The sequence below is a fragment of the Stegostoma tigrinum genome, chromosome 3 (assembly GCF_030684315.1).
Source record: "Stegostoma tigrinum isolate sSteTig4 chromosome 3, sSteTig4.hap1, whole genome shotgun sequence".
NCBI classification, from domain to species: domain Eukaryota; kingdom Metazoa; phylum Chordata; class Chondrichthyes; order Orectolobiformes; family Stegostomatidae; genus Stegostoma; species Stegostoma tigrinum.
The window spans coordinates 51,366,875-51,391,068 of NC_081356.1; the positions used below are offsets into that span (position 1 = coordinate 51,366,875).

General features: G+C 43.7%; 1 protein-coding gene across 3 annotated transcripts in view; it reads left to right on the forward strand.

Annotated features, from left to right (window-relative positions):
- Window positions 1–5,178: 5,178 nt before the first annotated feature.
- Window positions 5,179–24,194, forward strand: part of sptlc1 (serine palmitoyltransferase, long chain base subunit 1) — an 87,890-nt gene continuing 68,874 nt past the window's right edge. For all 3 annotated transcript variants that reach the window (XR_007247122.2, XM_048526685.1, XM_059644594.1), the window contains exon 1: window positions 5,179–5,251. Coding sequence is in view for 2 of the 3 variants with exons in the window: in XM_048526685.1 (XP_048382642.1) it covers window positions 5,198–5,251 (54 nt within the window). In the remaining variant the exon portion in view is untranslated. The remainder of the gene's footprint in view (window positions 5,252–24,194) is intronic.

The window sequence follows — 24,194 nt, forward strand, 5'->3', positions numbered from 1 at the left end:
TGGGATGCGGTGGGGGGAGGGGACGAGCTAGGCTGGTTTTGGGATACAGTGGGGGAAGGGAAGATTTTGAAGCTGGTGAAGCCCACATTGATACCATTGGGCTGCAGGGTTCCCAAACGGAATATGAGTTGCTGTTCCTGCAACCTTTGTGTGGCATCATTGTGGCGCTGCAAGAGGCCCATTATCGACATGTCATCTAAGGAATGGGAGGGGGAGTTAAAATGGTTTGCGACTGGAAGTTGCAGTTGTTTATTGTGAACCGAGCAGAGGTGTTCTGCAAAGCGATCCCCAAGCCTCAGCTTGGTTTCTCCAATGTAGAGGAAGCCACACTGGGTACAATGGATACAGTATACCACATTGGCAGATGTGCAGGTGAACATCTGCTTAATATGGAAAGTCATCTTGGGGCCTGGGATGGGGTGAGGGAGGAGGTGTGGGGGCAAGTGTGGCACTTCCTGCGGTTTCAGGGGAAGGTGCCGGGTGTGGTGGGGTTGGAGGGGAGTGTGGAGCGGACAAGGGAGTCACAGAGAGAGTGGTCTCTCCGGAAGGCAGGCAAGGGTGGGGATGGAAAATGAGAAGCGACCCAAGTCCCTCAGCCTTTCTTCATAGGGCCTGCGCTCCAGACCAGGCAACATCCTGGTAAATCTCCTTTGCACCTTTTCCAATGCTTCCACATCCTTCCTGTAATCGGGCGACTAGAACTGTACGCAATATTCCAAATGAGGCTGCAATAGCGTTTTGTGCAGTTGCAGCATGACATCACGGCTCTGGAACTCAATCCCTCTACCAATAAAACCTAACCCACCGTAAGCCTTCTTAACAGCACTATCAACCTGGGTGGCGACTTTCAGGGATCTATATACATGGACATCAAGATCCCTCTGCACATCCACAGTACTGAGAATCTTTCCATTGACCTGGTATTCTGCCTTCCTATTATTCCTCCCAAAGTGAATCACCTCACATTTATCCGTATTAAACTCCATTTGCCACCTTTCGGCCCAATTCTGCAGTTTACCCAAGTCTCCCTGCAACATTCTTCCACACTGTCCACCACTCCACCGACTTTAGTGTCATCTGCAAACATACTAACCCATCCACCAATGCCTGCGTCCAAGTCATTTATAAAAATGACAAACAGCAGTAGTCCCAAAACAGATCCTTGAGGCACACCACTAGTCCACACCACAGGCTGAATATTTTCTATCAACCACCACTTGTTGCCTTCTTACAGAAAGCCAGTTTCTAATCCAAACTGCTAAATCTCCCTCAATCCCATGGCTCTGTATTTTCTCTAACAGCCTACCATGTGGAACCTTATCAAAGGCTTTACTGAAGTCCACGCACACCACGTCAACTGCCCTTCCCACATCCACATGCTTGGCCACCTTCTCAAAAAGCTCAATGAGGTTAGTGAGACATGACCTGCCGTTGACGAATCCATGCTGACTATCTCCAATCAAATTGTTGCTTGCTAGATGATGATAAATCCTATCTCTTATAATCCTTTCCAAAACTTTTCCTATAACTTTGCCTCCCTGGTGCCAGGGAGGTGAGCGTTGATGCAGGTGAGGCAGTAGCAAGAGGTAGACCAGCTAGTGGAAAGGATTTTCCTGGGAAGGAACCAAGGGATCGGTTCAAGTGTGTTTGCTTTAATGCAAGGAGTATCAGGAATAAAAGTGATGAACTTAGAGCATGGATCAGTACCTGGTGCTATGATGTTGTGGCCATAACAGAGGCATGGGTTTCTCATGGGCAGGAATGGTTGCTGGATGTTCCAGGGTTTAGAACATTTAAAAAGAATAGGGAGGGGGGAAAAAGAGGAGGGGGTGTAGCACTACTAATCAGAGAGGGTATCACAGCTACAGAAGCTTCCTTTGTCGAGGAAGATCTGCCTACTGAGTCAGTATGGGTGGAAATTAGGAACAGCAAGGGAGTAGACACCTCGTTAGGGGTTTACTACAGGCCCCCCAATAGCAGCAGGGAGATTGAAGAAAGCATAGGTCGACAGATTTTGGAAAAGTGTGCACGCAGTAGGGTTGTTGTAATGGGTGACTTTAACTTTCCTAATATTGATTGGAACCTCCTTCGAGCAGAAGATTTGAATGGAGCTGTTTTTGTAAGGTGTGTTCAGGAGGGTTTCCTAACACAGTACGTTGACAGGCCGACGAGGGGAGAGGCCATTCTAGACTTGGTGCTCAGAAACGAGCCGGGGCAGGTATCAGATCTTGTGGTGGGAGAGCATTTTGGTGATAGTGACCATAACTGCCTCACATTCTACATAGCTATGGAGAAGGAGAGGATTAGGCAGAATGGGAGGATATTTAATTGGGGAAGAGGAAACTATGATGCGATTAGACATGAGTTAGGAAGCATGGACTGGGAGCAGTTGTTCCATGGTAAGGGAACTATAGACATGTGGAGACGGTTTAAGGAACAGTTGTTGGGAGTGATGAGTAAATATGTCCCTCTGAGACAGGCAAGAAGGGGTAAGATTAAGGAACCTTGGATGACGAGAGTGGTGGAGCTTCTAGTGAAAAGGAAGAAGGTAGCTTACATAAGGTGGAGGAAGCTAGGGTCAAGTTCAGCTAGAGAGGATTACATGCAGGCAAGGAAGGAGCTCAAAAATGGTCTGAGGAGAGCCAGGAGGGGGCACGAGAAAGGCTTGGCAGAAGGAATCCGGGAAAACACAAAGGCATTTTACACTTACGTGAGGAATAAGAGAATGGTCAAAGAAAGAGTAGGGCCGATCAGAGATAGCATAGGGAACTTGTGTGTGGAGCCTGAGGAGGTAGGGGAAGCCCTAAATGAGTTTTTTGCTTCTGTCTTTACGAAAGAAACGAACTTTGTAGTGAATGAAACCTTTGAAGAGCAGGTGTGCATGCTGGAATGGATAGAGATAGAGGAAGCTGATGTGCTGAAAATTTTGTCAAACATTAAGATTGACAAGTCGCCAGGCCCGGATCAGATTTGTCCTCGGCTGCTTTGGGAAGCGAGAAATGCAATTGCTTCGCCACTTGCGAAGATCTTTGCATCCTCGCTCTCCACTGGAGTCGTACCTGGGAACTGGAGAGAGGCAAATGTAATTCCTCTCTTCAAGAAAGGAAATAGGGAAATCCCCGGCAATTATAGACCGGTAAGTCTCACGTCTGTCGTCTGCAACGTGTTAGAAAGGATTCTGAGGGATAAGATTTATGACCATCTGGAAGAGCATGGCTTGATCAAATACAGTCAACACGGCTTTGTGAGGGGTAGGTCATGCCTTACAAACCTTATCGAGTTTTTTGAGGATGTGACTAGAAAGGTTGATGAGGGTCGAGCTGTGGATGTGGTGTATATGGACTTCAGTAAGGCATTTGATAAGGTTCCCCATGGTAGGCTCATTCAGAAGGTCAGGAGGAATGGGATACAGGGGAACTTAGCTGCTTGGATACAGAATTGGCTGGCCAACAGAAGACAGCGAGTGGTAGTAGAAGGAAAATATTCTGCGTGGAAGTCAGTGGTGAGTGGAGTTCCACAGGGCTCTGTCCTTGGGCCTCCACTGTTTGTAATTTTTATTAATGACTTGGACGAGGGAATTGAAGGATGGGTCAGCAAGTTTGCAGACGACACAAAGGTCGGAGGTGTCGTTGACAGTGTAGAGGGCTGTTGTAGGCTGCAGCGGGATATTGACAGGATGCAGAGATGGGCTGAGAGGTGGCAGATGGAGTTCAACCTGGATAAATGCGAGGTGATGCATTTTGGAAGGTCGAATTTGAAAGCTGAGTACAGGATTAAGGATAGGATTCTTGGCAGCGTGGAGGAACAGAGGGATCTTGGTGTGCAGATACATAGATCCCTTAAAATGGCCACCCAAGTGGACAGGGTTGTTAAGAAAGCATATGGTGTTTTGGCTTTCATTAACAGGGGGATTGAGTTTAAGAGTCGTGAGATCTTGTTGCAGCTCTATAAAACTTTGGTTAGACCGCACTTGGAATACTGCGTCCAGTTCTGGTCGCCGTATTATAGGAAAGATGTGGATGCTTTGGAGAGGGTTCAGAGGAGGTTTACCAGGATGCTGCCTGGACTGGAGGGCTTATCTTATGAAGAGAGGTTGACTGAGCTCGGTCTCTTTTCATTGGAGAAAAGGAGGAGGAGGGGACCTAATTGAGGTATACAAGATAATGAGAGGCATAGATAGAGTTGATAGCCAGAGACTATTTCCCAGGGCAGAAATGGCTAGCACGAGGGGTCATAGTTTTAAGCTGGTTGGTGGAAAGTATAGAGGGGATGTCAGAGGCAGGTTCTTTACGCAGAGAGTTGTGAGAGCATGGAATGCGTTGCCAGCAGCAGTTGTGGAAGCAAGGTCATTGGGGTCATTTAAGAGACTGCTGGACATGTATATGGTCACAGAAATTTGAGGGTGCATACATGAGGATCAATGGTCGGCACAACATTGTGGGCTGAAGGGCCTGTTCTGTGCTGTACTGTTCAATGTTCTATGTTCTATGTTCTAACAGACATAAGGCTCACCGGCTCATTTGACTGTGGCTCATTTATTGGCTGTCTCAAACTGTAAGTGGTGTTTTTAAAGGATCATGACGTGAGTGACGGTTATTTAAACATCTGCAAGAGCTGTGATTAATTGGAGGAGGTTGTATCTTTTAGAACAAAAGCAAATGCCTGGCTGGTCACTTCACTTTCTCCAAAGGAACATCTAATTTATTTTAGATTTCCAGCAGCTGCTGTAGTTTGCCTTTATTACACAATTTTTGTTCAGTTTTTTAAATTGTTTGACAAAGACAGCAGTGCTAAGTAAATTTGTGATCAGAGATAATGGGAACTGCAGATGCTGAAGAATCCAAGATAACAACGTGTGGAGCTGGATGAACACAGCAGGCCAAGCAGCATCTTAGGAGCACAAAAGCTGACGTTTCAGCCCTAGAACTTTTCTGATGAAGGGTTTCGGCCCGAAATGTCAGCTTTTGTGCTCCTAAGATGCTGCTTGGCATGCTATATTCATCCAGCTCCACACTTTGTCATTCCTTAATTAAATGTGTTCCCGGAATCAGCTGATTATTGGTGAGCACCACGTGATTGGAGTTGGTGACCATATCAACGATGGCAGCCGCCTTCTTGAACTGGCTTGCGTAAGTGCGCATGCGTATGTTTCTGATTATTCCATTTTTCATGCAGTCAGCTGTTATTTGGTAACAAGATGGCGATCGGGCAGCAGTGGGTTCTAGTGGAAATGGTTCAGGCTTTTTATGAGGTAAGAGAACTGTTCCGTAAAATAATTGTGAAAGTTTCACAGACTGTGGAGAACACGTAGTTCGTAATACATCTCAGAGATGAAAAGCTGGAGGGTATTGTGAACTGGTTTTATATTGAGCTAATATTGCCAAAAGGAAGTTTTGGAAATGTGCTGAATTTTATTGATAGTTGAACGAACCCGGTTTTCCAGTTATGCCTCGTTATGTCCAGAGTGACTACTTATGTTGGAACGTGAATTAGGAAGGATTTGTGGGTGAATTGTTTCAAAGTTAGATTTCTCAGTCTAGTCAAGTGGAACTGAAAGAGGTTCTAGCCAAGGCTGAGAATTGAAATTAAAATGATTCGAAATTGCATTTGATAATGTCCATGGTGACCCATTTATTACCCATTTCAAATTGCTCTGAAGAAGGAGGCAGTAAGCAACCTTTTTATCCTCGAAACCAATCAGGTTGAAAGCCTGTAGGAGGAAATTTGACCTTGCCCAATTTAGCCTTTATGGCTGGTCGAGATACAAATGGATTTTGCTCTTGATTATGATTTTTAATAAGGCCTTTGAAGCGCTTCCAGTTCTTTCTAAAAAGTGACTTGTAATTGTCATCATTTTAGATCACTTTTAGAAGGACAATTTATTGTTGGTTTGCCAACAATAAATGAATCACGAGTTCTTTGATTTAACACTTCTAAACATAAATTGCTTAATATTTATAAACCTGATGTGTTAAGTATTCAATAGGTTAAAATTTGTACTAGATAATTTGGTTAGCTGATGCTCAAAATATATTTTCATGTTAAGGGTTGTAGAAAACCTTTTCACTTTTTTTGAAGATTAGCTGTTCAGACTTATTTTTGAATTGTGGGTATCTTGTGCAAGGCCAGCATTTATTGCCCATCTCAACTTGCTCTAAAGAAGATGAGATGAGCAATCTTTTTGACTGCAAGTAATGTGGTGCAGATGCATTTCCAGGTCTGTTTTCTGCAGCAGTTTGATACAAGTGAGTTTCCGAGGTCAGTTGATCACTATAGTTTAAAAAGTGACAGTCGCATATAAGCTAGACTAATGATAGTGGAATTTCTTATGTAAAGATCATAAATGAAGTAATTTGAAATTGAGATTAGCACGTTTTTATTGGGCAGTGTTGTTAAAAAGATTTAGTTCTATTCCTATGTTGAGTAGCAGCAATTAATGCTTTGTCCTGGACAACATCACCAATGATATTGAATATTTAAGGCTACAATTGGCCTCTTTTGCTTATTACAATGCAGTAGTGGTGGGACTGGGTTTGGCTATGATAATATACATACTATATCAGAATAGAGTAGAATCCCTACAGTGTGGAAACAGGCCCAACAAGTCCATGCTGATCCTCGGAGCATCTGACCCAGTCTATAATCCACCTAATCTACACATCCCTAAATACTACGGGCATGTTAGCATGCACGTCTTTGGACTGTGGGAGGAAACCGGCGCATCCGGACAAAACCCACGCAGACCTCAGGGAGAATGTGCGAACTCCACACAGTCGTCCGAGGGTACACTTGAATCTGGGCCTCTGGCACTGTGAGGCAACAGTGCTAACTACTGAGGCACTGTGCCACCCATTACACATTCAAATCTAGGCATGCTATTGCGTGAGCAATAAAAATAAGCTTTGACTCAAGTTTCATTAAAAATTAACTTGAAATGCAGGCCTCACTGACAAAACCATTTTTTCCCCAAATGTCCTGATGTATATTTGCTCTTGGAAAGTAACCAGAGCTGCTTTTATGAACAAGCAGAACATTTGTGGTGATAACAAAATGTGGAGCTGGATGAACACAGCTCATCTGATGCTGCTTGGCCTGCTGTGTTCCTCCAGCTCCACACTTTTTGTTATCTTGGATTCTCCAGCATCTGCAGTTCCCATTATCACAGAACATTTGTGGTGGGTAGGTACTGTGTGAGTACTGAACATGAGAGTACTGTGGTACTCCCACAATACTGTCTGTTAGGAGATTCAGGGAGCCTGTGATGATTGTTGACATGTTCACAAGATTGGGTATTGCAATAAAATTATCCTCAACTGAGTAATTTATTTACTTTTAGCGGAAAACAATGACCACCTCGGTAATGATTTCAGAACAGGGAAAGTGAGTAGAGTGTCTGATTAGTTTTTATACATGCGAATTAAGTAACTTTGTAGATTGCTGCAATCTACAATCTGGAAAATGTTTTTCTTTTGAAAGAGCAAGGGCAATATTTTAATTAACTCCATTACTAACCTTTCTTGTCCTCCTCTCATCTTAATTGCATAAAAATATGCATATTTAGAACACACAGCCCCTTGTGCTTACCTCAGTTCAGTAAGATCATACCTAATCCAAAAGTATGATGCTCCTATTTACGGAAAACATTTTTAACCCCTTGCTTATCAAGAATCTGTCTCTGTCTTTAAAGACATTCAAAACCTTTGCTTTCACTTCTCTTTGAGGAAGAAAGTCCCAAAGAAAGACCGTGTAAGGAATAGTCTTATCAGTGTCTTAAATGGTTGACTTAATTTTTAAAATGGCCCCCAGTTCTAGATTCTTTCTCAAGAAGTGCCATTCTATAAGATGTAACACTTCCTTAATGCTTATTTCAGTTCTCTGTAATATCAAGACAATTCAATTATTTAAGTTTTTCTTTAGCTGATTGATATCACCAACTTTTCATCAAGTTTATTTATACTGAGTGTTACAAACTGTCCCGATCATTCAGTTAAAAGCAATCTGCTGTGGATGTTGGAAATCTGAAATTGCTGGATAAACTCAGCAGTTGGACCATAAGAGCTTAAGTTATAAGAATAGCTTTAGCTCATTCTCCCCATTGAGTCTGCTGTGCCATTTAAACATGGCTTCTGTTTCTCAGTCAGATCTCTTCTGCTTTCTTCCAATAACCCTTAATCCCCTTGCTAACAGAGAATCTATCTGTCTCTGTCTTAATGGCTTTCACAGTTCACTGCTGCAGTGAGCTCTACGGATGAACCATCCTCTGGCTGAAGAAATTTCTCCACAGTTTTAAAGGGTCCTTTGCTTTTGAGGCTGTGCCCTTGTGTTCTACTCTGTCCTACAGGTGGCAACCTCTTCTCCACACCCACTGCATCCAGGCCTTTTGGTATTCTGTAAGTATCAATGAAATCATCCCCCCAACCTAATCCTTTTAAACTCAATCAAATACAGATCCTGAATTCTCAAACACTCCTCATGTGACAAGGCATTCAGTCCTGGATCGTTCTTCTAAACCATCTCTAACCCATATCCTAAGCCAGCATATCTTTTAGATGTAGGTCCCAACTCTACTCTTAACATCCAAATGTAGCTTTAACAGAGCCTTCTACAGCCTCAGCATACATCTCTGCTGTTGTAGTTTAGTCCTCATGAAACAAATGCCAACTTTGCATTTGCCTTTGGAACTGCCAACTGAACCTGCATGTTAACCTTAAGACAATCTTGAATGAAGACCCCAGTCACGTACTGTTTCAGATTTTCAAAGCCTTTCCCTTGTAGGAAAGAGTCTATGCCTCTTTTTTCCTAGCAACGTTTGTGTCTTTAGACTGTCTGCCTTTTTTTTTTGTTTGAAGAAGTCATTTATTCCCTGCTCTCTGCCTTCTGCCGGGTGAAATAGAACAAGCAATACTTATTTTATGTATCATCTCAGCTCCTCAGTTGAACTTAGACTCTTCTCCTAGCTCCTGTGCTGAGTAACCTGCCCCACTCTCTTAAAGGAACAACGCTACACAACAAAATATGTAACCCCCAATAACAAAGTGTGGAGCTGGATGAACACAGTAGGCCAAGCAGCATCTTAGGAGCACAAAACTGACATTTCGGCCCTAGACCCTTCACCCCACCCGCTTTGTTTCCATACTCCTGTTCACAGAAGATCATGGAATCCCTACGTGTGGAAACAGGCCCTTTGGCCCAACAAGTCCATGCTGATCCTTAGCATCCTACCTAATCTACACATACCTGAACGCTATGGGCAATATAGCATGGCCAGTCCACCTAGCCTGCGCATCTTTGGACTGTGGGAGGAAACCAGAACACCCGGCGGAAACCCATGCAGACATGGGGACAACGTGCAAACTCAACACACACGGTCGTCCAAGAGTGGAATTGAACCTGGGTCCCTGGTGCACTGAGGAAGCAGTGCTAACCACTGAGCCACCGTGCCACCCCATCTGCATCCAACAATTATAACTACAGTGAGTGTTGTAACTAGCTTATATACAACATCAGAAATAAGGAATAAGAAAATGACTCTTCTGTTTTGACATGATGAACATCCCAGGGTTTGGCAATTCCTTGTAGACTATCTCCACATCAGGCATCTTCTCTAGTGTGGTCTCCTAGACCTCTGGAATCGTCTGGAGTTCTGCAAACATGTCCCTTCCTGTCTGTTTCACTGTGTGGCTGCCTGTTGCCTTCTCGCTGGTTTTGACATTTCTGGTTTCAGCGGAGCTCAGCATGCTGGTGCCATGTATCATGAGAGACAGGTGCACTCTCGGCCTCCTGTGGCCATCCTCTGCATGAAAAAGTTGCTCCTTAGGTCTGTTTTAAATCATTCCCCTCTCTCATCTTAAACCTCTACCATCTATCCTGGGGAAAAAGTCCTTGGCTATTCACACTATCCATGTTGCTGGTGATTTTTTTTTATAAACCTCCACAAGGTTACCCCTCACCCTCTGCTGCAGGGGTCAGCCAATCAGCCTCTTCCCTATAATGCAAACTCTCCAACCTTGGTAACATCCTTGTAAATCTTTTCTAAGCCCTTTCAAGTTTAACAATGTTTTCTACAACAGGGAAATCATAATTGCATGCTGTATTCTAAAAGTGGCCTCACTGAAGTCCAGTGCAGCCACAACATGACCTCCCTACTTCTGTACACAACATATTGGTCAATGAAGGCAAGCCATCTGTTCAACACCCTGTATGTCTGACTCCACTTACCTCAAGCTCGTGGACCATTGTCACTTGGTACTTGCTGGGTTTGGGAACCCTGAACAAATATTTCATCCAGTCAGTCTATCTTGCTCCGCTGATGCCCACTTCATGACCAGCACCACGAGTAACATCTGTCTCTCTTTTGGTCCCACAAACCTATAATAAATCTGCTGTCACAGTGATGAAGGCCTTTCTCATGGGTGAAAGGGTGACAGGAATGCCTTCCTTACTAATGTGCAGGATTTGTATGATCCCACTGTCTCATTAATCTGAGCACACATTCAACCACTAGAAGTAGCTCCTGGCTATCTCCTGCATTCGTACAACACTGGGGTGCTCTTGGTACACTTCTTCTACCACCTTCCCTTATCTTGGCAAAATACCTCATTCCATATGTCAAACACCCATCTGATAAAGACAGTTCTCACCTCCTGATCAGGTAAGGGTATAATTCTGAACAGTTTCTATGATGAGTCCTTCCTTATAATTAAGTTTAAAAGGCTCAAGACTGCATTGTTCTGCACCTTATTGACCGCTGATACCTTTTATCTTCGTGCAAAAACATATAATTTTTGTGTTCTGGTCAAGAACATGCTTTATTTCCCAGTCATGGTAATCTTGTCAAAGCATCTGCATTTGTCCTGCTCCTCCACCTATTGGTATCTGATTCCATTTGAGTAGGCTGAAAGTACCCATCTCTGTGAGCGTGCTGCCTCCATTGACAGTACTCCTGTATACAGGTTAGTAGCCTGTGGTCTGTTGTAAAAGAAATGGTGAACTTTTTAATGCCAAACACATCAACAGTATACTTTTCCTCCCTTTTTTTTATTAGTGATTTCGATGCAAATGCAATGCACTTGCCTCTCCATGCTGCAAGATGTGTAACAGTATAGTGCAAAACCCCATAAGGGAATGCATTGCATCCCAACTGCAATGGTAAATTTGGGTCAATGAGTCAATATTTCTGATCTTTTTTAAGGGCTTTCTTCACCTGTTAAGCCCTCTGATATTCCTGGGTCTATTTCCAGTCCTTTTCCCAGTAACTGAATAAGGGTTTTTAATACGGTTGCCAGATCAAGCATATTACTTTAGTCATTTACAAGTCCCGAGGAGAATCTCAGTTGAGACATCTTGCCTAGTCGAAGGGGCCCTCATGATAACCTTTTGTTTCCTTGTATATCTTGCCATTGATCACACGGCCTAAGTATTCTGTGGAGGCTTTTAAGGAAAAGTCATTTCTCCCTTGAAGTTGTGGGCTTCGTTCCTCCAACATTTTAGAGTTTCTTCAAGTGCTGCTGTTTTGGAGGATCCAGTTACCAAAAATCATGCAGTGGGATCATACAAATCCTGCACATCACTGGACACCTGGCAATGTACTTAATTTGATTCATGGCCCTCTGGGATGAAGTTGGTACTGATGTGATGCCAAAAAGCAGTCACTTGTTGTGGAGCAGTCCCCTGTCACTATCTTTGGCCCCTCCTATCTGCAAGTAGACCTGCAACAGATCCTTTTCTCTATTTCAAGAATTTCTTTCCACTGAACAGGTCCTCAGTGTTTCAAAGTGGATATTGATTTGTGTCCAGGTTTGACTGTAACCTTAAAGCCATCACAAATCACTTTGCCATTTCTTGAAGACCAGAGCACTGGAGTGGGCCATTCTCTAGTAGTTACTGGTTCCAAAACCGTCATTCACCAGCCATTATAGTTCACCTTCACTTTAGGCCAGATGATGTTATGGTACTGGTCACTCTTTCAGATTCCTTGAACGAGGATGATGCTGCAATGGAGATTTTAATTTCTATACCTTCTGTTTTCCTCCAGGATTTCCTAGAAGATCTCCTTACACATACCCAAAATTTCTTGAAGACTCATTTTTGAGTTGGCCAGTCTATTAACCAGGCCCCAATTAACTTTAATTTCTGTAAGCAGGAACGTCTGAATAATGCCTTTCAGCACACAGGCGGTTTCGTATACTGGCCTCTTAGTTCTATGTTTATGAGGATGTAATCCTTCGGTGGCATTACTTGTTCTATGTATGTCTGTAGTGAGATCTTGGCAGGCTTTACTGGCAGAGCCTCTAACTTTTCTCAATTACATTGATTTCAGGAATCAGACGCCGCTGCTTCTATATCCACTTCCATCTTTACTGTCTTAATTTCTGGTTTCTTCCTGGATTAGAGGCCGTCATCTCCATCCCAAACTGACCAGTTGTTTAACTGCTGACTTTGGGTCTTTTGCTTCTTGTGAGGACCTGGCTGACTCCCAGTCTACTCCCTGACTTACAACGTGTCTTATTTTCTGAATTATCACCTTTTGGCACCCCTTCTCTTGTTTGAATTGATCTGGGCAATTTAGGACAACATGACCCACTTGCTTACATCAGCAGCACTGGACTTCTCGAGTCCGACACTTTTATTCCTTGTTACCACACTGTTTCTGCTACTCTATGCATTTGGGCATCATCAATCCACTGTGTTGGTTCGCTGGTGGCCAAATCCATCAGGGTAGAAACTTCAAAAACTGCTTTGAAATTCGGACCTCGTGTTTCCATTGATTTGGCTTTCGCTTTGTGTCAGGTCACAAATGATCCCACAAAGCTTCTTGGAGCAACCTTCAGAAATTGCAACTTTGCACTGCTCTCTTTAAAGCAGTCATGGATTGGGCAATGGACTCTCCCTCATGCTGTACAATGTAAAAACAGAAAAGTTCCATGATCATTGATTTTTTTTTTTTTGGTGCAAAATAGCTTCCCAACACTTCACACCGCTCTTGTATTGTCTTCTGTGGGTTTTCCTGGTTGCACCAGACTCTTTAGAATCATGGAGGACTTGATCCCAATGGCACTGAAGAAAACCAGTACTATTATGCGTTTAGCCACATTATTCATCTTTAAGTATGAATCAAAATGACCAGTGAACATCAATTGGCCCCATTACTCCGTATTGGCTCTCATTTGTTTTCCTGCCAGCAGGAATTTTTCTGCCACTCAAGTCAGATAGCTTGAGTCAGCTCAGCGAATGCCAGCTGCTCCCTTGACAACAGTTAGCATGCTGCTGAATCCTGGCATTGCCCACAGCCCAAAAATGTAGAAAATGTGAGGTGCATTTTGACAGGACAAATCAGGGCAGAAGTTGTGCACCTTACTGATAAGGCCCTGGGGAGTGTTGCCCAACAAAGACCTTGGGGTACAGTTTCATAGTTCCTTGAAAGCAGATTACCCTGTCTACTTGCAAAGAAGACAGCATTTGATACGCTTGCCTCTAATAGTTCATTGCATGTAGAAGTTGTAAGGTCACGTTATGGCTGTACCGGACATCGGTGAGGCCACTTTCGAAATACTGCATTCGTTTCTGGTCTTGCTGCTATAGAACATTACAGCACAGTACAGGCCCTTCGGCCCTCAATGTTGTGCCGGCCTGTCGTACCAATCTGAAGCCCATCTAACCTACACTATTCCATGTACATCCATATGCTTATCCAATGGCGACTTAAATGTACCTAAAGTTGGCAAATCTACTACGTTGCAGGCGAAGCGTTCCATTCCCTTACTACTGAGTAAAGAAACTACCTCTGACATCTGTCCTATATCTTCACCCCTCAATTTAAAGCTATGCCCCCTCGTGCTCACCGTCACATCCTAGGAAAAAGGCTCTCCCTATCTAACCCTTTGATTATTTTGTGTTTCATTTAAGTCACCTCTCAACCTTCTTTGCTCTATCGAAAACAGCCTCAAGTCCCTCAGCCTTTCCTCGTAAGACCTTCCCTCCATAACAGGCAACATCCTAGTAAATCTCCTCTGCATCCTTTCCAAAGCTTCCACATCCTTCTTATAATGCGGTGACCAGAACTGTACACAATACTCCAAGTGCGGCCACACCAGAGTTTTGTACAGCTTCACCATAACCTCTTGGTTCCGGAACTCGGTCCCTCTATTAATAAAAGCTAAAACACTGTATGCCGCCTTAACAGCCCTGTCAACCTGGGTGGCAAATTTCAAGGATCTGTGTACATGGACACAGAGATCTCTCTACTTATCTACACTACTAAGAATCTTACCATTAGCCCAGTACTTTCCCTTCCGGTTACTCCTACCAAAGGGCATCACCTCACTTGTCTGCATTAAACTCCATTTGCTACCTCTCAGCCCAGCTCTGCAGCTTATCTATGTCTCTCTGCAACCTACAGCATCCTTTATCACTGTCCACAACTCCACCGACCTTAGTGTCGTCTGCAAATTTACTAACCCATCCTTCTACACCCTCATCCAGATGACTTTCATAAATGACAAACAGCAGTGGACCCAACACCGACCGTTGTGGTACACCACTAGTAACTGGTCTCCAGGATGAACATTTCCCATCAACTACCACCCTCTGTCTTCTTTCAGCAAGCCAATTTCCGATCCAAACGGCTATATCTCCCCACAATTCCATTCCTCAGCATTTTGTGCAATAGCCTATTGTGGGGAACCTTATCGAACGCCTTGCTGAATATTGTGAAACTTGAAAGCATTCAGAAAAGATTTACAATGATGTTGCCTGCGCTGGAGGGTTGGACCTAATTGGGCGTGGCTGAATAGGCTGGGGCCGCTTTCCCTGGAGCATTAAAGACTGAGGGATGACCTTCGATCTATAGAATCGTGAAGGGCATGGATAGGGTGAATAGGAATTGTCTTTTCCCTGGGGTAGAGGAGCCTCAAACTAGAAGGCATACCGTTTAAGGTGAGAGGGGACCTAAAGGGGCAACTTTTTCCTGCAGAGGTGTATCTATGTCCGCAGCTGATGACCGTACCATATGTAAAAGGCATCTGGATAGGTATATGCATAGGAAGTATTTAGAGGGATATGGGATGAGATTAATCTTGGCTATCTGGTCAGTATGGCCACGTTGGACTGACAGGTCTGTTTCTGTGTTGTACATATCTGACTCTGATGTCTGCTCGTGCTCGTTTTTATCTAATTTGCTCATTAGTGCCTCAAATAATACTAATAATTCTTGAATTTAATAGCTTTGTCAGGCATGACTGCCCGTGGTGAATCTCTGCTGACTTGGCCATATTTTACCAAGTACTCAGCAATCTCAATCTTAACAATGGACTGTAAAATCTTACCAGCGACAAAGTTCAGACTAACTGGTCTATAGTTTCCTGTCTTCTGTCTCCTTTACAGTCACTGTTTTCTGGTCCTCTGACACCCTCCCTGTGGTTCCTAAAAGATCACCACAGATGTTTCTCACAGAGTTGTGAGAGCATGGAATGCGTTGCCAGCAGCAGTTGTGGAAGCAAGGTCATTGGGGTCATTTAAGAAACTGCTGGACATGTATATGGTCACAGAAATTTGAGGGTGCATACATGAGGATCAATGGTCGGCACAACATTGTGGGCTGAAGGGCCTGTTCTGTGCTGTACTGTTCTATGTTCTATGTTTCTCCAGGCTCCTCCCCTATCTCCTTCAGGATTATGGATTTTAATCCATCTGTTTCAGGTAATTTATCTGCCTTCAGACCTTCCATCTCCTAGCACCTTGTCCTTAATGATAGTCAAAGGACAGATGAGTTTATTGGCTGTGGTATGTTGTTGGTGTCTTTCACTGCAACCTAATACATAGCACTGTTCAGTTCCTCTGCTTTTTTGTTCCACATTACTTCTTCTCCAGCCTCATTCTCATGGTTCAATGTCCACTCTTGACTCTCTCTTGGGTTCTTTGGATACCTAAATAAAACTCTTGCAATCTTTTATACTAGCTAGCTTACGCACACATTTCATCTTCTCCCCTGCCTTTTGCTTTTTTAGTTATCCTGTTACAGTTTTTCAAGACTTTCCAATCCTCTGGCTTCCCACTAATTGTCACATTGCTTTGTTTTGTTTTTAATGCTGTCCTTTACTCCATCGTCTGTCATGGTTGCCTCATCCTCTCCTTAGCATCTTTTTCTTCCTTGGAATGAATTTCTGCAGTGCCTCTCAATTACTCTCTCACCACCGCCCCCTCCTGCCATGGTTGCTCCATTGTCTTCCCTGCTGGTCTCCCCTTCCAACCAACTCTGGCAGCTCTTCACTAGTGTCTCTTACAGTTACCTTGACTCAGTCTGATTCGTTTTAGCTGGGACGTGTATCCTTTGATATTTAGTTACCAATCCAGGTACCCTTGCAGCCACATTTCCAATATCAACATCCTTGTACCTGCCAATTTCAATCTGCACTTCCTTCTCCCCACCCCTGACCCAAAAAAGACTGCCACGCCTGGTGTTAGATTCCTGACCCTTTCCATACACTGACTTATTATTAGCTCTGAACCTTTTAACAGCCTTTTCTGAGCAGCTTCCCCTTCCCCCTGCTCCCCATGTCAATTTACTTGGATAGTGACCCAGAGATTACCTCTTCAGTTTTGCTTTTTGGTTTGGCTCCACACTCCCTCAGCAGAGCCTCTCTTTCTCTTCTCTACCTGTATTGTTGGTACCTACGTGGACCATGACAACTGGATTCTGACAGCATTAACTACTTCTCTACACAGGTGATGCTTGACATGTTAAGTTTCTACAGCATTTTGTTGTCATTCCAGTTTATTCACTCATACTTGTGCATGTTTTTCATTCATGTATTTTCTTTAGTCCTGACCTATAATGCTAATTTTGGCAGAGATTATGAATCAACAATCTTTCAATCAGGTTTTGAAAGAACAGCCCAGTACTCAGTATCCAATGTGATGCAATTGTTCAATAACATAGTAAAAGTGACAAATCCCAAGTTCAATAAAATGTCCTTTTATATATTTCACGTGTAGGTCACATTTTCAACCCAAGGAGCAAAATGTGCTTGGGTGTTCTCTTTCCATTTCAGTTACACACTAACAAAATACCAACTCTAATCATGCTGAGTACTGAATATATCCAGAACTTGTTTTAATATTTGGAGAGCTTTCACCAGAAATAATTATCATACGACCTACTGAATTGTTGATAATGTTGCAGTTGGTACACTGTACTTACTGAAAAGGAGCCTATCTCTAAGGTTCTATCAAGCCCTGCGCAATTGTGGCAAAGTTCAGCATAGGGTCTAATTTAAAACTGATAAACCATCCATCACATTAGGGAAAAACAAGGTAGGTCAAGTCAGTTTACTCAGCAAAGTCCACTTCATTAATGTTTGAGTGCTGGTAATTAAGTTGGTCAAGCTTCCCATGCACTAATCAAGCACGATCTGATTTTTGATGACTGAACTGTATCTATACCATTTGACTGTCCCAGGCCACAGGTAAGCTGGATCCATTGGATGTGATGGGTAGAAATGTTCCTGAAACCTTCATTGATTCCAGACCTGTGAAGTCTTCAGGTCAAATGAGATCAAAGAAATGCCTGTCGTACCTATCTTGCATGACCAATTAGTCTGCATCCATGTTGAACACTAATTGAATGAGGTTCTGAAAGAAGCGAGGGCCAAAAGTGTACTCATTGAGGGAATATTAATTTCTACCACAAGACTAGCTTAGTGGTATCAGTGCAAGTCAAATAGATCAAGTTGTGAAGGATGCAACTACCAGATGATGTCTGTGATAGTAATAAAGAGATGATTGAGAGCCTCTCCTATTTTACCTTGTCCTTGCCACTTTGTTTATTGCAAACTCCGTTTGCCATTTCAGTGGAAGAGTCACTCGATCTGAAACATGAATTCTGATTTCTCTCCACTGATGCTGCTAGACTGGCTGAGCTTTTCCAGAAATTTCTGTTTTTATCTCTGACTTGCAGTATCTACAGTTCTTATGGTGATAGTAGGAACTGCCAATGCTGGAGTCTGAAATAAGTCTGGTGCTGGAGGAACACGGCAGGCTAGGCAGCATCAGAGGAGTAAGAAAGCTGATGTTTTGGCTCAGGACCCTTCAGAAATGGGGGAGGGGGAAGAGCTCTGAAATGAATAGAGAGAGGATGGTTGGGGCTGAGGAAGGAAGGTGGGGTAGTGATTAGGTAGGTGGTGGTGAGAGGTGTGGATAGGTGGGAGCGAAGACAGACAGGGCAAGGAGTCGGGGAGGAGAGGGCGATAGGGTGGGAGCAAAGACCATTGGATTGTGGGTTCCCTAGGTGGAACATGAGATGCTGCTCCTCCAGTTTCCGGGTGCTGTCGTTGTGACAGTGGAGGAGGCCCAGGATGGACATGTCCTCCAGGAGTGAGAGGGGGAGTCGAATTGGTTTGCAACTGGAAGGTGTTGTCATTTTATTGCAAACTGAGTGCAGGCACTCTACAAAGCGGCCTCTGAAGCTCCACTTGGTCTCAACGACGTAGAAGAGGCCACATTGGGAGCAGCGGATGCAGTGAACCACAACAGATGTGCAAGGTGTTTTGCGTCTTTGGATGGAGGTGTAGAGATACTCATGAGGGTTCCCATGGCCACCCCCTTAGTCTGTGGGAGGAGATGAAGGAGAGGTTGTTGTGGATAAGGACGAAGACAGTCATTTAAGTGGATGAGGGTGTCGGTGGAGGAGGACTGTTTGGGCCTGCGGGAGAGGAAGAAGCAGAAGACTTCTAGGCTATCTAGGGAATGAAAGTGTACAGGGATTGGATGTCCATAGTGAAGATGACGTGTTTGGGGGGCGTGCATGGACTTGGAAGTGTTTGAGGTAGAGGGCGTGGATGGTGTCCTGGATGTGGGGGAGTGGGGGGGGGGGGGAGAATAGTCAAGATAAGTGGAAATAAGTTCAGTGGGGCAGGAGCAGGCAGAGACAATGGGGTAGCTGGGTTTATGGATTTCTGGGAAGGAGATAAAAACAGGTGGTGCAAGTTTGGGGAACAATGAGGTTGGAGGCTGTGGGCAGGAGGCCAACTGAGGTGATGAGGGTACGGATGGTCTGGGAGATGATGGTCAGGGGTTGGGTCATGATTGAGGGGGCAGAAGGATGTGGTGTCAGAGTTGGCACCTGGCCTCGGCGATGTAAAGGTCAGTGCACCATGCCCCCAACTGCACCTTCCTTGCCCACAGGTTTGATAATGAGGTTAGGGTCAGTGCGGAGGGCTGCACGTTCTTTGGGGGAAGAGATTGGAGTGAGTGAGAGGGGTGGAGAGGTTAAGGCAATCGATGGCAGTTGTAAATGAAGCAGTCAAAGGAGGGTAGGGGGCCTTGGGGTGGTATTCTCCCACTCCGCAGACATGTCCATCCTGGGCCGCCTCCAGTGTCACAACAACGCCACCCGGAAACTGGAGGAGCAGCACCTTTTTATATTCCACCTTGGGAGCCTACAATCCAATGGTCTCAATGTGAACTTCACCAGTTTCAAAATCTCCTCATCCCCTGACTAACCTTCCCTCTCATCCCTGCCTCCTTGACCTGCCCATCTTCTCCCCACCTATCTGTCCCTCCCACCTCACTGACCAGTCCCCACTACAGCCTACCTGCACTCTTCCATCACCATCCCACCTACCTTTCCAGCCCCTTGCCCCCCCTCTATTTATTTCAGAGGCCCCCCCCCCCACCCCCTGATTTCTGAAGAAGTGTCCTGACCTAAAACATCAGCTTTCCTGCTCCTCTGATACTGCCTGTCCTGCTGTTTTCCTCCAGCTCCACGTTGTTATTTCTGCAGCTGTCTTGGCTTTTGTTTTGACTTAGTCATAATTTTGTGCAAATATTCTCAATACATTCCTTCCTGCAAAGTGTAGTTTTCAACTGCATTGTGAGAACATCCTTGACAGGAGACGAGCTCACTTGCATTACTTTATTGGACATATTTGCAATCTGATCTAGCGGCCCAAAAGTGACCAATGAGACACTCCCAAGTCATTTATAATAACAATACTCCCAATCTGTACTTGGCACATCATCTTCAATATAAAGTATCAAATCTTGTTGAGACTATTGGATCAGGCATATTGTAATGCTAAACATTTAAAAGCAGCAGGCCAGTGACAAATTGGCAGTTTCACTACTAACAAATCACAAATCAGAGGCAAGCTCTGCAGCCCTACCTCGTCTACTCCTGACTTTTGGCAAGTAATGAGTAACTGACAGGAGGAAGAAACTCTAAATATTTCATTCCTCACCCATTCTTGAGCCTAGTATATGAATGTAAAAATTGAGGCTGCAGTGTTTTAGTCAAATGTACCATGTGAATGATTTACTTCACCTCTTGTTGATGCCTGTATCTTTTTATGGATGCCAGTGTCAAGCAAATTCACTTCACACCAGTGTGGCATTAAGTGGATAATAGTAGTCAATGTTGATTAGTTTTGGATGCTTAGACCATCATGCATAAAACGCTGAAGATCGTCAACTTTGTGAACACTCCATGCATTAAGATACAAGGTCTTCAGAATTGTCTTTTAAACGCTTAATACAAAATGAAGTGGAAGGAACTGAGGCCCTATTTGGATCTTACCCTTGCTTTCTCTGCCCATCAGCTTTTCTTATTTTTCCCCATTCTGTCTTTTGTTTTGTTTTCCCCTTGTTTCTTTCGCTTTTGTCTTCCTTCAGTAGAGGTTCCCATCTTCCTGCTGTTTTAGTTTAAAGCTTCCCTATCCACAGTAGCAAATACCAAAGGCCATCAATTTGAGTGATGTGTGGGAGCAATCCATCCAGCTTGTATTGGTTCCATCTCCACTGAACTAGTTGCAGTCTCCCAGAATTTAAAACTCTCTCCAGCTATGTAATCATCTGATTATATCCTGCTATTCCTACTGTAACACAACACTTAGTAATCGCAGGATAGACCCTACTTGTTTCCTAAATCGCTATATTCTGCTTTTAGGACCTCCATCCCATTTTTATTTAAACATCTTGTTCATACTGATATGTACCATGGGTACCCTCCCATTCCAGAATGACCTGTAGCCATTACAATATATCCTTGGTGCTAGCAATCAGGACATAGCGTACTATTTGGAGTCTTATTTGCAGCCACAGAACTTCTATCTATTCTCCTTTACAATTGAATTCCCTGTTATCCTCACAGCATTCATCTTTCTCCATGTTGGAGAGCAGTCAGTGGTGCAACAAATTTGGCTGTTGCCACTTTTCTGAGAAGCCTTTCCTTTAACCCTTGCTGGGTGATGGCCATTAGGGGATTCTGGCACTGTGTAAGCCTGCTTTCTCTGCCTGGTGCTCATCCATTCTCTCCCTCTTTATGGAGTCTCTAAATTGCGGAGAGATCACCTCCCTATACCTACTATTGTAAAAACATGGAAAATAGGTGCCGGTGTCGGCCATTCAGCCCTTTTAAGCCTGCACCACTGTTCAATATGATCGTGGCTGATCATGCAATTTCAGTATCCCAATCCCACTTTCCTTCCATACTCCTTTGGTTTCTTTAGCTGTATGGGACAAGTCAAGCTTCGTCTTTAGATATATCTGACAAACTGGCCCCAACAACTTTCTGTTGGCAAGAATTCCACAGACTCTCAACTGAGTGAAGAAATTCTTCCTCCTCTCAGTCCTGAATGGCTTGCCCCTTAGTCTTGGACTGTGATCCCTAGCTCAGGACTTCCCAAACATACTTCCTGCGTCGGGCCTGTCCAGGCCCATCAGGATTTTGTTTCTCTGAGAAACACCCCACCCAACTCCAATTCCTCTAAATTCCAGTGAGTACAAGCCTATTCAATCCAGTCTTTGTATGTCACTCCTGCCATCCTAGGAATCAGTCTAGTGACTGGCTTGTTCAAGTGGTCTGTAATCTTTGTCCATGGAATGTTATTCACAATACACTCAGCCTCACAGATGCTCAAGCTGCCACTTCAGCTCTGAAACTCTGGCTTCCAGGCACTGCAGCTGGAGATGCAAGTCCTGGTCCTGGGCATTGGACCTGTGCCTGACTTCCCACTGAAAGCTAGAGGAACATACCACTGCTTTGAGCCCCTCATCCATGACTTAACACTTCTTAACTTCTTTGCTTTTAAAATCAATAATGTTAATTACTGTAGGACCTCTGTTTGTACCACTGCACTATTGCTTGTACAAACTGTAAATCCAAAATAAACCCTACAAACTTATACTGTTTTTTTAAAAAAATTGCTAAATACTGACTTGCCATGTTCACCCAATCTACTGCCTCCTCACTCTCTGCATTACTTTTTGACATTCTTCCTAGACTGCTTAACAGTTTTACTGCTACAGGATACTCTTCCCAGGAGCTGCCCTGAATTTTAATGTTGGATTTTACAAAGTACAATAGTTTGCAGTCCAAAAAAAGCTTTGATTTTTGGCAGGGATTCAGAAGTTTTCCAGTGGCTGGAGTGATAAGTGACATGAGAGGGTGATTTTTGGGAAGTCCACAATTGAACCATCTTTAGTTTCTTTAGCATCAACCATTCCTTCTCTGAGTTGAAGTTTGGATTTTATTGGTAATTCTTCATAATTCAGCTGTATTTGTAATCTGTAAAAATTAATTGGCCGATTCCAGCCCGAGCTTGGGTACTAACCAGGCTTCGGCAAACAATAGAATGCTATGTTCATGTCACAAATTTCCAGGCAGTGATCATTTCAAATAAGAAAGTGCCCAACCATCTCTCCCCTAACCTTCAATGCCATTACTATTGCCCACACTGTCACTATTGTAACTATAGTTATGCAGTATGGAACTAGGACCTTTTAATCCAACTCATCCATGCTGACCAATTCTCTCGTACTAAACTTGTCCATGTTAGGCCTGTATTCCTTTTGAGCCTCTGATATTCATATATCTGTCCAAATGGCATTTAAGTGTTGCATTTACCACTTTCGCCGGCAGTTCGTTTCACATACAAACCACTCCCTATGTGGAAAAAGTTGCCCCTCTGGTCCTTTCTTTTAACATATTTATCCTCTCTCTTCTTAAATATGCCCTCTAATTTTGAAGTCCCTTACCCTGAAAAAGACCGTTGACCAGAAAACTAACTTAATTACCAAGTCACTAGAATATTCTAGCTGCTCAGCCTGGGGCTTGCCTTTTCCATTGCATTTTTTTTTTGCTTTTCCCTTTTTCATTTTTTAAAAAAAGATTTTTCTTTTTTGACTTGTCAAGAGCAGCAGTGATGACATCAGAGTGCCACAACAGCTGAGGGCCTGGAGCGAGATGGTTGACGGTCCTGGAGGAGAATGGAATGGCAAATGGTTGGCCAGCTAAGGCCCAATGTGGTTAGCCTGTTAGAGATGGCAGTCAACGGCTTGCAAGCCTTGCCTGGGTCAGCCTAGGATGGCGGGGGGGTGCGTGCGAGCAAGACCATGAGTGGAAACCCCCCAGCATGGAGTGACTGCAGGCTTATAGATGGATGTTCATACAATACAGAACTGTAATTGAGAGCTTTTAGCTTTTTTCTCTTTTTCCTATTTTTATGCAAAATACATTTTAGTACCCAAGAGTGGTAACTCGGTACTTTGTACAGAAGGATGGTATCATGTTCGTGGCAACATTGTACACTTTCACTGTACTCTGGTACTTTTGTACTTGAATACATGACAATGAAACTTAGTTCTAATTTTGACCAGACTAGCCATTTCAACACTGAGTAAAACAGCAAGATAAGCTTTTGTATTTTCCTGACAAGCACTCCACCTGTTGACTCCTCACGGCCTCCTTATCTACAAAGCTGAGCTGAATGTGTAATAGAATATTCACCATGCACTTGAATGGCTGCAACTTTAATGTTCAAGAACGTCAAAGTGATAATGTAATTTTCCAACTCATCTGTAACAAGACTGTCTGTATTTGGCTCTTCAATGTACTGTGATTACTCTTTTGTAGTATCTGTGGGATGTACTGTACCAACTAGCAAAGCGTACTTTAAGCTCTGTACAATCGCGAAGAGTAAGAGCAGCAATGTCACTTGAGCATCATACTATTCAAGTTGCCTGTTTTCCTGCTTTGTAAATATGCTGCTAAATATGTCTTGGGTCAAAATCCTGGAATTCACTAGCTAAAGACAATACTGAGCAATATTAACATAGGGAATACAGCTGTATTTCAGGATTAGTTTGGGTCAAATGGGGAATGTTATGGAAAGAAGTAATTTTTGGGAGTGATCTGGAGGCCT